At 43.2% G+C, this 12,894-nt stretch overlaps 1 protein-coding gene across 1 annotated transcript; it reads left to right on the top strand.

Moving 5' to 3' along the window:
* The first annotated feature begins 10,170 nt into the window (after positions 1-10,170).
* Positions 10,171-12,637, top strand: gal3st3 (galactose-3-O-sulfotransferase 3). Its single transcript, XM_041031380.1, has 2 exons — positions 10,171-10,253; positions 11,311-12,637. Exons 1-2 carry the CDS (start codon positions 10,171-10,173, stop codon positions 12,635-12,637), a joined length of 1,410 nt encoding a protein of 469 aa, XP_040887314.1.
* The last annotated feature ends 257 nt before the right edge of the window (positions 12,638-12,894 follow it).

A 12,894-nucleotide genomic window follows, 5' to 3' on the forward strand; every position in this document is an offset into this window, starting at 1 on the left:
GGCTTCGCCTTGAAACATCAAATTAATTTGGCAAGGAGGAAGCCTGCGTCTTATGTAAATGAACAGCTGAGTTGCAAAAGCACATTGAGTTCCCTGAGCAGAATATGCAGATAAATAAAGAGGGAGTGATATATTGAAAGAGAGCTTCCCCTCATAGGTACAATCACACACACACCACCCCCCGCTGGTTTGAACTGTAGACATAAACACACACACTTGCACCCAAACAAAAGAAGAGGAACCCCAACCCTTTGAGGGTTATGGAGTGCTTACGATCCAAATTGCTTTTTTATTTTTCAGTTCCAGCTGTGGCGTTCTCCTGTAGCGCGCATGAGTGACTAAGTGTAGAGGCCTGCCAGAATAAGTAGAAACCTCTTGATTGTTCATTTCTGACCGAAGCCTGGAGAAAATTGAAGTGGTCGCCTCTGTTGTTTAAAAATTACGTGCCTGCGTCGCTGCTTCTATATGGAATGGGTTTTTCTTTCTCTTGCAAAAAATAAAGCCTCTATCGTTTCCACAGCAAAACATTCAGTTCAGGTAAGATGGTAAAATTACACCTTTTTAGCATGTTCCTGTTTAGTCAACCTCATGATTATGTGCATGTTAGCGTACTGAGGTTAGCATTCGGTTCAAGGCTTTGCGGTACTTATGTGCAGCCTTACATGAAGCATGATTGAAAAGAACTTGTATGTGTGACGTGTTGTCCGACCTCAGCAGCCACACTGGGAGGCTGAATGAAAAGGGCTGCCGTCACTCTTTCAGGGCAGTGACGAGCTTTCCTTCAACCTTAACCGCTGTTTTTATTCAGACATAATCACAAATCTATCACTAACACAACACACAACACATCTCAGTGTTATGGATTAAGGATAAAGCTGTAGACCAGGATTTGGAGTGTGTTCATATGCAAAGAGAGAGAACAGAAGATGTGCTTGTCTTCTGACTTCGCCAAAGGGAACACTGTCTCACCGCTGTTTTCTGTCTCTGTCTCTTGTTTCTGTTCCTGGATTTGGCTTAAGGCGCTTGCCGTTAAGAAATAATCTAAAAGGCTTTCTTCAATAAGCGCACCAGTACAAGGCCTGATGTTGATTCTTCCCGCTCAATCAGCCTCAGCCCTCTTTCATTTTCTCCTCCATGTTCTCTTGTTCTTTGTTTGTCTTTTGTCAAATCTCATCTCTTTCTCTTGCTGCCTCTGTCCCCCCCCAACCCACCCCATCCCTCACCCTGTCCTTCACTCGCCCAATTTTCTCCCCCTGTTCTCCCCTCCCTCCATCACTCTCTCATCACTCTCTCTGGGGGGTCATTTAGGGTGAGATAAAGCCTGTATCTGTGGGTCCACAGGGAGTCTACCCTGCAGACAAGTAATGATCCAGACACACTCTCAGGCACAAACACACACACACATGTAAGGGAACCCAGCTGCGCACACGCACATTAATATACATGTTCGAATACAGACGTGCACTTGATGTGAGTCTGTCTTTCTCTGCGTCTCTAACAGGTCCAGGAACAGGGAGGGGCAGATACTTATAAAGCACCGTAGGGACACTGGCCGGAGAGTCCTGACTGCCTTTACTGTAAAGATAAAGGGCTGGAAGGTACAGCGATGGAGAGAGGAAAAAGAGAGGAAAAGCCCAGTGGAGAGGAGGAGGGGGTGGAGGAGGGGGAGTCAGTGAGTTGCAGTCCAGATTAAAGTAATGAGGATTGGAGGGAGACTGTGGGGAGAAAGCGATAAGAAAAAAAAAAAGTCTTTGCACGGCTGAAGACACAAGCTGTGATCTTCCTCAGCTTAAGGCTCCTGCAAAATGAGAACTGTCTGATTCGCACTGATGCAGCATTGTGCTCATCAGCAGCTCCCACCCCTGACTTCAGAAACCGTAAACACTGCTTAGAGTTGCTTTTGGTGATAAGTAATAACAACAAACTGAACCTAGTAACAAGATTCATGTTGTGATTTAATATTAGGCAACGGCTTCTTTGTGCTGCAGAGATGGAAAGCATCTTACTAAGCTCTGAAGCACATTGGACTCTAATGAAATCATTTAGGGTTCACTGCTCAAAAAGGCAAAGCACGAGGATGACAAGTAAATTAATCCAATTCAGTCATTTTCACCAAACCATAACTGCCACTGCAAATAAAATATATAACTTCAGAGTACTGATTCTAAAATCAAATACAATCTACCAGGATCTCAATTCTTTTACTCTTTTTTTCCCATTTGTGTTTTAATAAAGTTTGTTGTTTTCCACACATTTGGTGCAGTTTGAATGCTCTGGTTTTCCATTAAGTAAATTTAGCAGAGGTGAATACAGACCCACAAGAACACAAAGCGAACACAGTGAAGCGTCTTCGAGCTGGTAAAACGAACAGAGAATCAAAAGAAAGGTAAATAAATTGGATTAATTTTAAAAACTGTTTGATAAAGAGAGCGAGTTATATTTGGACTTCTTCCGGAGCAAAGTTTGTTCAGAGCTGAGTCATTCAGACAAAAATGTATTCAAGGTTGCTCCAGTGTTTTACAGGGTTGTACTAAAATCTTACAGTTCTTTTACTCCTGTTCCTTGAAGCACATGCCCAGTATTTCTCTGTATCGTTAAATTATCATGACATGATAAGCAACAATGAAGTTATAAAAAATAAGTTATAAAAAAATATGTTTTATATATATAATAAAAATATATCTTTGTTAATAAATTAACTTGAGTTAAACATTCAGCTGACCTGCACCATCAAGACAATGTAGGATTAGCGTGGTTCCAGACCTCTGAATCGCTTCCCAAGTCTCTGGTTTTTCTGGTCTTAGCGTTAGCTTCAACCTTCTCCCAGCTGGAGAAACGATCGACCAATCTGTGCTTCATAGACGGGACTAAAAATGGGACATCTCCTTGAAGCAGAGCCAGATAAAACAGCTACATGTGCAAAAAAACGATGGCATAAAAACGACCTCAAACGTTGCGTGAATAAGATGGGCACGGCTGTGGTAAGCTGACTCACGGAAATAACAACTCTCAAATCTGCCTTTTTCCTTGACTCTTGCGGAAAATGTTAATTTGACTGCTCATTCCCACCGCTCCCACAGCTGACTGAAATTTACATTGCTGGGGTGGATAACCATGCCCTACTTAGAGCAAAGCAAAACAAAATAACCCTGACTCCCAAACAGAAATCAGCCAACACAAACACAATATCTGGATGAACGAATGAATGAAATGACGAAACAAATGGCAATTCATTATTATCAGACTGGTTCACATTCTTGTGTTGCTAAATTCTTATTGATCAGGGCTTTGTTTATAATCGCGTGCCATGGTTATAAACACTGATTTTATGCTGCTACAGCAAAGAGAAACCGCTGTTGTTGGCAGCGAATGGCGTGACTTCCCAACATTCCCTTGATGTACCCATCTAACCCGAGAATGAAATGGGTTTAAAAATATCTTGGGGGATCTTTGGCTTTACGAAATGGCACAAAGTGAGATGGTGGAGCGGTGGAGGGCCGGGGCGAGGAGGCACAACTGCAGAAAATAATTTCAAGCCTCATATCTCAGATTGATTTTGAGGATTTCACAGATAAAGCCTTAGACATAAGCAAGCAGTCTTCTTGGAAAATGAATAGATTTCTTAGATAGACCAGAACGGTCTTTGAGGATTTCTCAGAACCTTACCATGCTTTCCATTCAGCGTCCTCACACAAACACCTCATGACCTATACAGAACCGCTACAGTTTAGTTTACAAAAAGTCTAAAGTGTTTTACTCATGAGTAAATCCTCAAATGCTTTTAAAAAATAAAGTCTTTGTGCTTGAACAGCTGCAGATGTTAATGGCAAGACACATTTCTGTATCAGCCTGCAGCTGTTGCCAGCACAGCCTCAGCTCCACAGCCTGTCCAGTTGTTGTTGTCTCTTTTCTTCTCCAACAAGGTCACCTCCTGTAATTCTACGCCTTGAAAACAAAGTCAAGCCTGAGTCACTGCACCTTGTAAATAGTAATAATCAGATGTGATGCTTATTGATCCCCGCAGAGCAGAAAATTGCCGGGTTTCAAAGGGAGGTCAGACGTCAGGGTCCAGCTCAAGGACTCGTTCACCACCACAGGGCTTGAAAACGTACCTCTAGTTTTATTTAGGTTTGCAGAAAGTTTTAGTTTAATTTGTCCTGCTCACAGTTTTGAAAAATGACATTTAAAAAAAAATCAATGTTTGTAGTCTATGGAGCAAACTGCTATTTTGGAGGTAGGAAGTAGCTTCAATTCAAACTCTTTACTCAGAGTAACCATGACCATGTCTGTGCTCAATTTGGCCATGCCAGGGTGTTCTCTAGTAGCAACGGTGGCGAAACCTGCTTAAATGAAGTACAGAAAGCATGTAAGATATGAATCTTTATCAGCTGATAATCAAACAGCAGCAGCAGGATGCTGTGGTAAACTTTCATTTCACATTTTCTGACCTTGGGACCAGACAATGTGATAAAAAGAAATTTAAGTCAGGGTTCAACAAGTGTTGGCAGAGACTGTGCGGAGCCTTTTTTCATTTGGATTCAGCCACTGTTGTGAAATATTGTGTCCTGGGAGAGGTATGTGTAGAGGGAAGTCTTCCGGCATTAACTGGGTCAACAGATTATGGACATCGGTGTTTATTTATCCATATTGTTTATGATGCCTGTTGGTATATGAAGTAGTGTGTTTACTTTGGGTTTGGAGCACACTCATTGTTGAGTGAGTGTGTGTCTGTGTATATCTACTCACAGTGTTAGATGGTTTCCTGCAGCAGCAGTCATCCTGATGGCAGGACTATGGGTCATCTCCCTGGTGGCTGGGCCCTGAACAGCTGTGCATGTGTGTGTGTGTTTTTTTTGTGGGGGGGGGGGGGGATATGTGCATAAGCTATCGGCTGTCATGGCTCTTGGTATGTTGGCTGGACGCATTCAGACACATGCCGGGACCTACTGTATAGACGTGTATGTGTGTGTGTGCGTGTTATTTTTCTAAAACCTCACAGATCATTTGAGGTTTAAAAGTCCCCTGAGGAGAGGTCAAAGGTCATCATATGAGATCAGTACAGATGACAAGATCATAGAGAGAAGCAGCTGCTGCTGCCCTGGAGGACTGAGCGTGAAGCTACTATCATACGCTCATTAGGCCGTTGTAAACTGTGTGTGTGTGGATGTGTGTATCTGGAGGTGAATGTGTGTGCAGTGAACATCTGTGTGTGCCAGTGTTAGTGTGCAGGGGCTGAAGTTATTTTTGTTCCTTTGTCATCTAGTTCATATTGTATTTGTCTCTATTTCCTGTCTGTGTGTTTTGTGTATGTGTGTTATTTTCTGTGACACAGACGAAGACACAGCAGAAGAGAAAAAACAACTTCCATTTGTTTTCGCTGATTCATGAACAGGTGACATTTTGGAGATACCACATTTTGTTGTAACAAAAAAAAAACAAAAAAAAACTTGGTAATAAGTTCGGATCATAATTCCCTCACACATCACATTGTGAATTCACATTGTGATTGTAAGCAGGTGCAGCAGATGCAGTGTTGCAAAAAAAATAAAAAAAATAAATCAGTGTTTTTCCTATAAAACAGACCAAATATAAGCTGATACTTCACTATGAGATCTTCACTATTCTCGAATATTATCTATTAGCCTCAAAAATCCAGCGTTAGTCAGGCTGTAGCCTTAAAACACTTCAGTGCACATGTGGTTTGGCTCAGTTTTAATCAATTATGTTGCTAACCAACATGTGTAACCATGGCAACATGCTGAAAGCAGAGGAACTTTTGCCTCCCAACCTTTTACCTCCGTGTAGTCTGAAACATTCAGTATAAACAAGCAAGTGACCACGATGTGAAATGGATAATCCAGTCTGAGGTTTGCGTTAAAGGAACAGCTGAAGCCGCCCTCCTCCTCACATCAGATGGTTGACTGTCTTGTGCGGAAATCCTTTAAAAGTCGCACCTCCGTGTGGATTATCTCTCACTAAATCATTAAATCAATATACACATAAAACAGGTATCTCTTCTTCTCTCTGTCCCCTTTTTCCCTCTCACTATTCTTTCATATCTGCAGCTACTGTTAAAGAAACCTAATCAGACCTCTCTAATTAAAGAGGCCAGAGTGTTGGTGCAGGAGGAGGAGGAGGAGGATGGAGGTGGCGAGGGGGGAAGATGGCAGCAGATGAGGGGTGGGTGAAGGGGAGAGGTCGAGTCTGTCTGCTGAAAGCCACTTAAATCCCTTTCTTATTAACTCTCTGTGACACATGATCTACCTCCATCCCCTCACACACACACATACGCACACACACACTCAGGGCGACGAACCTGCTACACTTACCATAAGAAACATCACAGCATCTCTGCTGCTCGGTTTCGTTTTGCTAAAGATGTCACATCGCTGCCTATCATTGGCTGCTGTCCTGCATTTTGCCGTGTCCCTCCACTCTCTGAGTCAGCGTGGATCGGTCTGTATTCCTGTGCTTTGTTTCATGCTCATTCAAAGCAGGGATTACGCTGACATTTTCTTATGCAAATGGAACCAGACCTTAAGCCAAAGAAGCCAGTGTAACTAAATGTAATCGACCAGTTTGGAAATGGTGACATTTCTAAAAATCGTGATGAAAAGTTCATCCTGTTCTGCTTCGTACAGTTGTGTTTTAAGGAAATAGAGGATGTTGAGGGTAGGCATGAAGTTATGATAGCAAAAGAAAAAAATCAGGTTTATGGCAGTTTTTATCGTTCTTTTATAGTTGTGGTCGCTACATGGGGTTTGCCTCAAGCATTCAGACTGAACACAATGCTGTTTTTGTGTGTGTGTCGCTTCGTTTGTGAGTTTTTGATCGCATTGCTTTTGCAGCCCGTGTTTGTTTGCTGCTAAGAGCCAATGCACAGACAATCAAGTTATTTTCAGCTCCTTGATAAGTGCAGCTTTTTCCTCGGATTGCGCTATGTACAACAAATTTCACGAATCATCTTTATGCAGTCATACTGCCTCTAACATTCACTTCTGTCTCAACGCACCTTTTGGGTTTTCTTTGTTGTTTGTAAAATTCAAACCACTGTCCCAACCTTGGCTAAGCAGGAACAGATCTGACAGCGAAGGTGAAATGTTTTTGAGAGTACGTCCTGACAGAGACTTCCATCTTCTCCTGTGGGTGTCAGGTGATTGACAGTAAGGAGGGGATGATGTGACGAGGAAACAGATATGAAAACACTTGACTCAGGCGAGGTGGAAAAGAAATAAAACACAGACTGTGGCAGAACCACATTAAGGTGTCATGTTTAATGTGATGGATCATCTGGCTCAGGCAACTTTCAAGTCACAGGAGGTTGTTTTTCATGCTGTAGCAAGATATAATGGCAGCAAATTGTTTCTTCTGAAGGGAGGAAAGCATGAACACGAATATCTCCAACTACTCAGGCTGTGACAAAACAGGAACAATGTAAAGGGGAGAGGAAAATACTCAAAAAAAAAAGAACATTTTATTTATTAAAGAGTAGGATGGAACCTTTTCCTAACCTTAAAAGTGCAGCTAGTTGTTTCAGACATTTTCCTCGGCTAAGATAGAGCTGAATCATGTCTGAACCTTCTCTCAAAGCAATTTCAGCATGTTACATGTAAAAAAAACAGTCAATCAGTAGGACACAAAGCCCTGCACCGAGTGAAGCTCTGTGTGTTTTGAGGGCTTGCTGGGTGAGCTATTTCCCCACTATGGAATAAGTCGGAAATATGATGGACAATTGGTTGTGTTGCCTTGTGGAGAATTCTGAAATTTCTAATTCACTGGTGTTTTCAGTTTCCCTGGTAACATTTATATGCAAATTAATATATTAATTGTAAGAAAAATAACATTTGATTACTCTAAGTGATGTAACAAGCACAAATTCCAGCCTGTCTCTGGTTTCAGCTTCTTAAATGTGAGAATTGGTTGCATTTTTGTTACTGCAAATGAAGTGTTTTCAGCTTTTGTGCTGTTTTTTGCACGAATCGGGCCGTTTGAAGATATCTTCTTTGGCTTCCCACAATTTTAGACAAGATAATGAAGATAATCATTATCTGCAGCCCTAACGTGCAGCTACAGAAACTGTGCCCTCATTTGCGTGTGGCACCGTTGCCCTTGCAGAGTCTTTGCTTCCCTCAGACTTCCATCATTGTGAAAGATAACTGGAGAACCAAACTGCCCACTCTCCTGTGAAAGAGAATCTAAAAAAAGGGTCAGCTGTAGACTAGAGATTTGGGTTTGAAGAAGTCCCAGAATGGCTGAGTACATTGGGGTTATGAATAAATAATGACCTCCCTCCCCTCAACATCTGTCGAGGTGCCCTAGAGCAAGGCACTTAATGACTCTGGCTGTACTGCCAAGATGGGAACTGTGCAACTGTATGAATGCTTAGAAAGAGCAAAAACACTCAACTGACTTTTCTTAAAAATAAAAAAAAACATGTAAAAAAAGTAAAATAATAAGATCCAGTTATTGTGCTCAGACTGTTTGGTCATCAGCAGGACAGAGGACATGCTCTGTTGACATCAACAGTAAGAGATTCATTTGCCAATAACTAATGAAACTGTGTGGGCATGAGTTATTGTGAGAGCATTACTGCTTGTTTAGTGTCTACACAGACTTCTGTGCCTCCACATGTGTGTGTGTTTACGCACATTCCTGCTCGGCACAGCCACCGAAGCAGTACAGTCCCAGTTGTTCAAGCATTTTAGAAGTTAAAGAAAAAATTCTCTCTTAATTTTCTACTACACAGCATGAGGTCAGCTGTCAGTTCGTCACTGAATGCTTAATTACTGTTCGGGAAACATGTATTGATTTTACTTGAACCTGGACCTCAGTTTTTTCCACCACAGTTGCTTAATTTGCACATGAAATGATCTCATTCCTATTTATGAGCTCTGCATTTTACATAGAGACGGGTGACTCTTTGTTGTATACTCTTGTTTTTATTGTCTTTTTATGCATTAACCTTTCCTGCAAGCCAGATTTCCATTTTTGACAGTAAATTAAGAATTTTAGTGAACTGAATTGATTTTAAAAACTAGTTTAGAAAGGATTAAACACCTGACAAAAAGATTTTGGCCAACCATTTACATAATATGTTAATAATTTAAGTCATTATTAAGCTAAAGATAGACTTTTGTTTGATTGAAAAGCACATTAGATGGATCTAAATCAAAATATCAGTTTGTTTGGCCAAATTGAAGCATTTTATTCCTTTACCAAAATCTCTGTCTGTGCAGCAGACCCTCACTGATCCTGTTTACTTGAGTGGGTGGCAGTAACACCGCCACGGCCAGTAGTTTCCCACTGGGGCCATCCATGCTTAAAATTGATGCACTCATGCTCCACCACCATGATTTGGATAAAAGCACCCACCAAATGGTGCATACAATGTGAAATACAGCCACAGGAGTGACGGGAGTCGGCATGTGTCCAGGCGGTAACAGGACAGTGTAATCAAGGAGAGAGACGTCGGCCACTATCATGCAAGTGAGATGCTGTCGAGAGAGGCTTGGACTTCTTCCCGGGTTCCGTTGCTGTTGTAGCATTTCATCGGCGTGGGTCAAGTGACACGGGGAGTTTCTGCGACTGAGCACTCTCACTTCGAAGTGCTGTTTGTTTTTTCACAGACGCATGTCCGTCATTACCGACGGGACAGAATGTACAGGGTCATCTGTCCAGGGTTTGAGCCCAGAGATTATAAAAGGGTGTGCCAGTGAATGTGACTCTTCCAGTGTTGGAAGGTAATGAAGGTATCATTCACTGTATTATTACACACTGACAAAAGCCAAGTCTCCCTACCCTCTCCTGCTAATGGATCTCAGCAATTATTTGCTGAATAAATCCTTCTCACCGCGTCCATTTCTTCCTCTTCCTCGCTTTCTCTCCTCCCTTTTCTTCCTGTCCTTTCACTCCTCGTTTCTGCTTCCTTTCATCTTTTCTCCCTCTGAAACTCCCTCTCCTTTTCTCCTCTTGTTTCCTATTTCCCCGTTGCCCATTTTCACCGGCACTCTGCTTCCACCCCATCCTCATTTTTGATTTCTCATTACAGCTTCCACCTGCCCTCGCTCTCGTGCTATCCTGCTCTGCCTTTGCTCATGTTCTCTGTTCACCTCACTCTGGCTCTTCTTCCCTCCCTCCCACAGTCCCAGTGAAGCAGAGAGAGAGAGAGAGATGTCGCAGAAGAAGATATTCCTGGTCTTTGTCGCCATCAGTACTGTCAGTCTTCTGCTGCACCATGGGGGCCACTTGAACTGGTGAGTGACTGAAACACACCCACACGTTTGCAAACACACACTTACTCACATTATGTATCCTATATCACTGTGAGCCCATATGGCTCTAATTACAATGAAAAATCTAACAATGGCAGCTCTTGTCTCTCTGTTTTAAAGTCAAATTAATAGAGGGACTGTCTTGGTGTAGTACTCAGATCTGGAGACTTTGAGTGCCAAAGCACTGCCAAGTTGGTCGAGGGACCAATTATAAAAGTAGAGGGAAAGCAGATCTTTGACAGCTCTGTATTCTGTTCTCACATCCTTTAAAACTTAACGTTTTGCTCACTAAACCTTTTCCAAGTTCCTGTCTTACTTTGTTGAATGTTTTTGCTCTGCCCCCTTGTCTGTCCATTTTTCACATCATTTCCACACGTTTTCAAAACGGGATTTACATGCTATAACACTGCAGAGTATTTATTATGTATGCAACTAGTTTTACATGTGATCGGACTTTTCTGTGGTTTTATATTTCGTTCTTTGCTGTGAATATTCATCTTTAACAAGAGTTTGGCCACGATTATACTCCTGATGTTTCCTGTGTCACTTTTCATTGCCATCTTTTTTGGATAAAGGAAGATTCATTTTTAACTCTTTACAAATATAACAAAGAAATTTTGGTCAGTTTTTAATTGCAATGAATCAGAAATTATCGATTTGGACATCAGAATTTTCTGAAGGATGACACTGTATATCATCATCATTATGATTCCAAAGAAAAGTAAATGGTAATATTGATTTGTCACCCAGACATAGTGTACAATGCAAACTCTTCAGACACTTATTTATTTATCTTTCACTTTCACTTTCAGTTTCTGATACTCCATCCTCAGGAGGCTTTATCCTACCTCATTTTCTCTCCACTTTTCTCCATCTCCTTTCACTTTATTGTTGTTCACATCGTCTCTCATCACGTCTCTTCCATTATCTATCCGGTGTGCGATTATGTCTTGATTTTAGTTGGAGTAGCTGCTCCTTTTACTGGAACTAATGGAACTTCAAATAAATGATCACAAACAATTTCTTCTTCTTTCTCTAGGACCATGGAGGGTTTCCACCTTGGTTGTCCTGCCCTCCGTTCCCACCCCGCCCCAGGCCTGAAACCTAAACACACCAATGTGGCCTTTCTCAAGACCCACAAAACGGCCAGCACCACCATGCAGAACCTGCTTTTCCGCTTTGCAGAACGCAACAACTTGACGGTGGCCTTGCCTGTACAGGCCTGCAGCCACCAGTTCTGCTACCCACGTTCCTTCACCTCTCACTTTGTGCACCCGCACACGTTGCCGCCAAACATCATCACCAGCCATATGCGCTTCAACAAGGCGGAGCTGCAACGCTTGATGCCAAACGACACAATCTATGTCACAATATTGAGAGAGCCTGGCTCCATGTTTGAATCCTTGTTCAGTTACTACAACCAGTATTGTCAGAGCTTCAAGAGGGTCCCCAATGGCTCCCTGGAAGCTTTCTTAGAGGAGCCCTGGCGCTACTACCAGCCAGATGAAAAGGACTCCATGTACGCACGCAACACCTTGACCTTCGACTTGGGCGGAGACAAGGATCGCCCTGCCACAGATGTGGTGTATGCGCGGGCCTTTGTGGCAGAGGTGGAGCGAGTTTTCTCTTTAGTGATGATTGCTGAGTACTTTGATGAGTCATTGGTTCTCCTTCGCCATCTCCTCTCCTGGGATCTGGATGACATTCTGTATGTTAAGCTCAACATGCGGACCTCAAGCTCAAAGCGAAGCCTGACACCAGGCCTTCCTGCAAAAATCCGGGCCTGGAATTCCTTAGATGCGCGTCTCTATGATCACTTCAATGCCTCGCTGTGGCGCCAGTTGTCAGCTCTGGGTCCAGCCTGTGTGGCGAGGGAGGTGCGACTCCTTCGGCGAGCCCAGGAGAGGCTGATGAGAAGCTGCTTTGGTGGGCGAATGCCGCTTCTCCGCTCAGCAGCACAGATCAAAAACAAAGATCTCCGCCCTTGGCAGCCTAGTGGAAAAGTCGACATTGTGGGCTACGACCTACCGGTAAATCTCAGCCGTGGGTTCTCGAGCCAGGCACAGGAGCTCTGCCTTAAGCTCATCATGCCAGAGGTCCAGTACACACGGGTTCTCCTGCGTTCTCAATCTCTGCGCTACCGTCGAGGCTACCAGCTCCGGCCTCCGCAGCAGTCACATCCCCTGCAGCAGCCCATACGCACAGTCCTGCCTCGGCATCCTCAAGTACACCGCAGTCAACAGCCTCCTGCACCCCCAGCCCCCGCCTCAGGAACTGGGTCCACCTCCACCTCAAAGCCTGCTGCAGGAACTCAAGGTCGGACCACAAAGTTAAGGCCTAAATCCTCACAGACCCAGGCCTCGTAGAGTGGAAAATAGAGACTTGAATATAATGTGAATGCCCAACAGACTGCATTGTTCTACCCATCCTGATCCCCGAGATAATGACTGGCTGGTTGGGGGTTTTGGAAACAAGGGCGTCCTTGGGAAAAGTCTGGGTTGTTCTTGAATCAGTGTCTTTTTTGTCTTGTCCCTTCCAGACAGAGTCTGGGCTAAAAATAAATGAGGAAAAAGGAGGAAAACGGGGTTAGACTTATCTGGACCTGAACTTGAATCTCTCCGCT

This window comes from Toxotes jaculatrix, chromosome 23 (assembly GCF_017976425.1).
Source record: "Toxotes jaculatrix isolate fToxJac2 chromosome 23, fToxJac2.pri, whole genome shotgun sequence".
NCBI classification, from domain to species: domain Eukaryota; kingdom Metazoa; phylum Chordata; class Actinopteri; family Toxotidae; genus Toxotes; species Toxotes jaculatrix.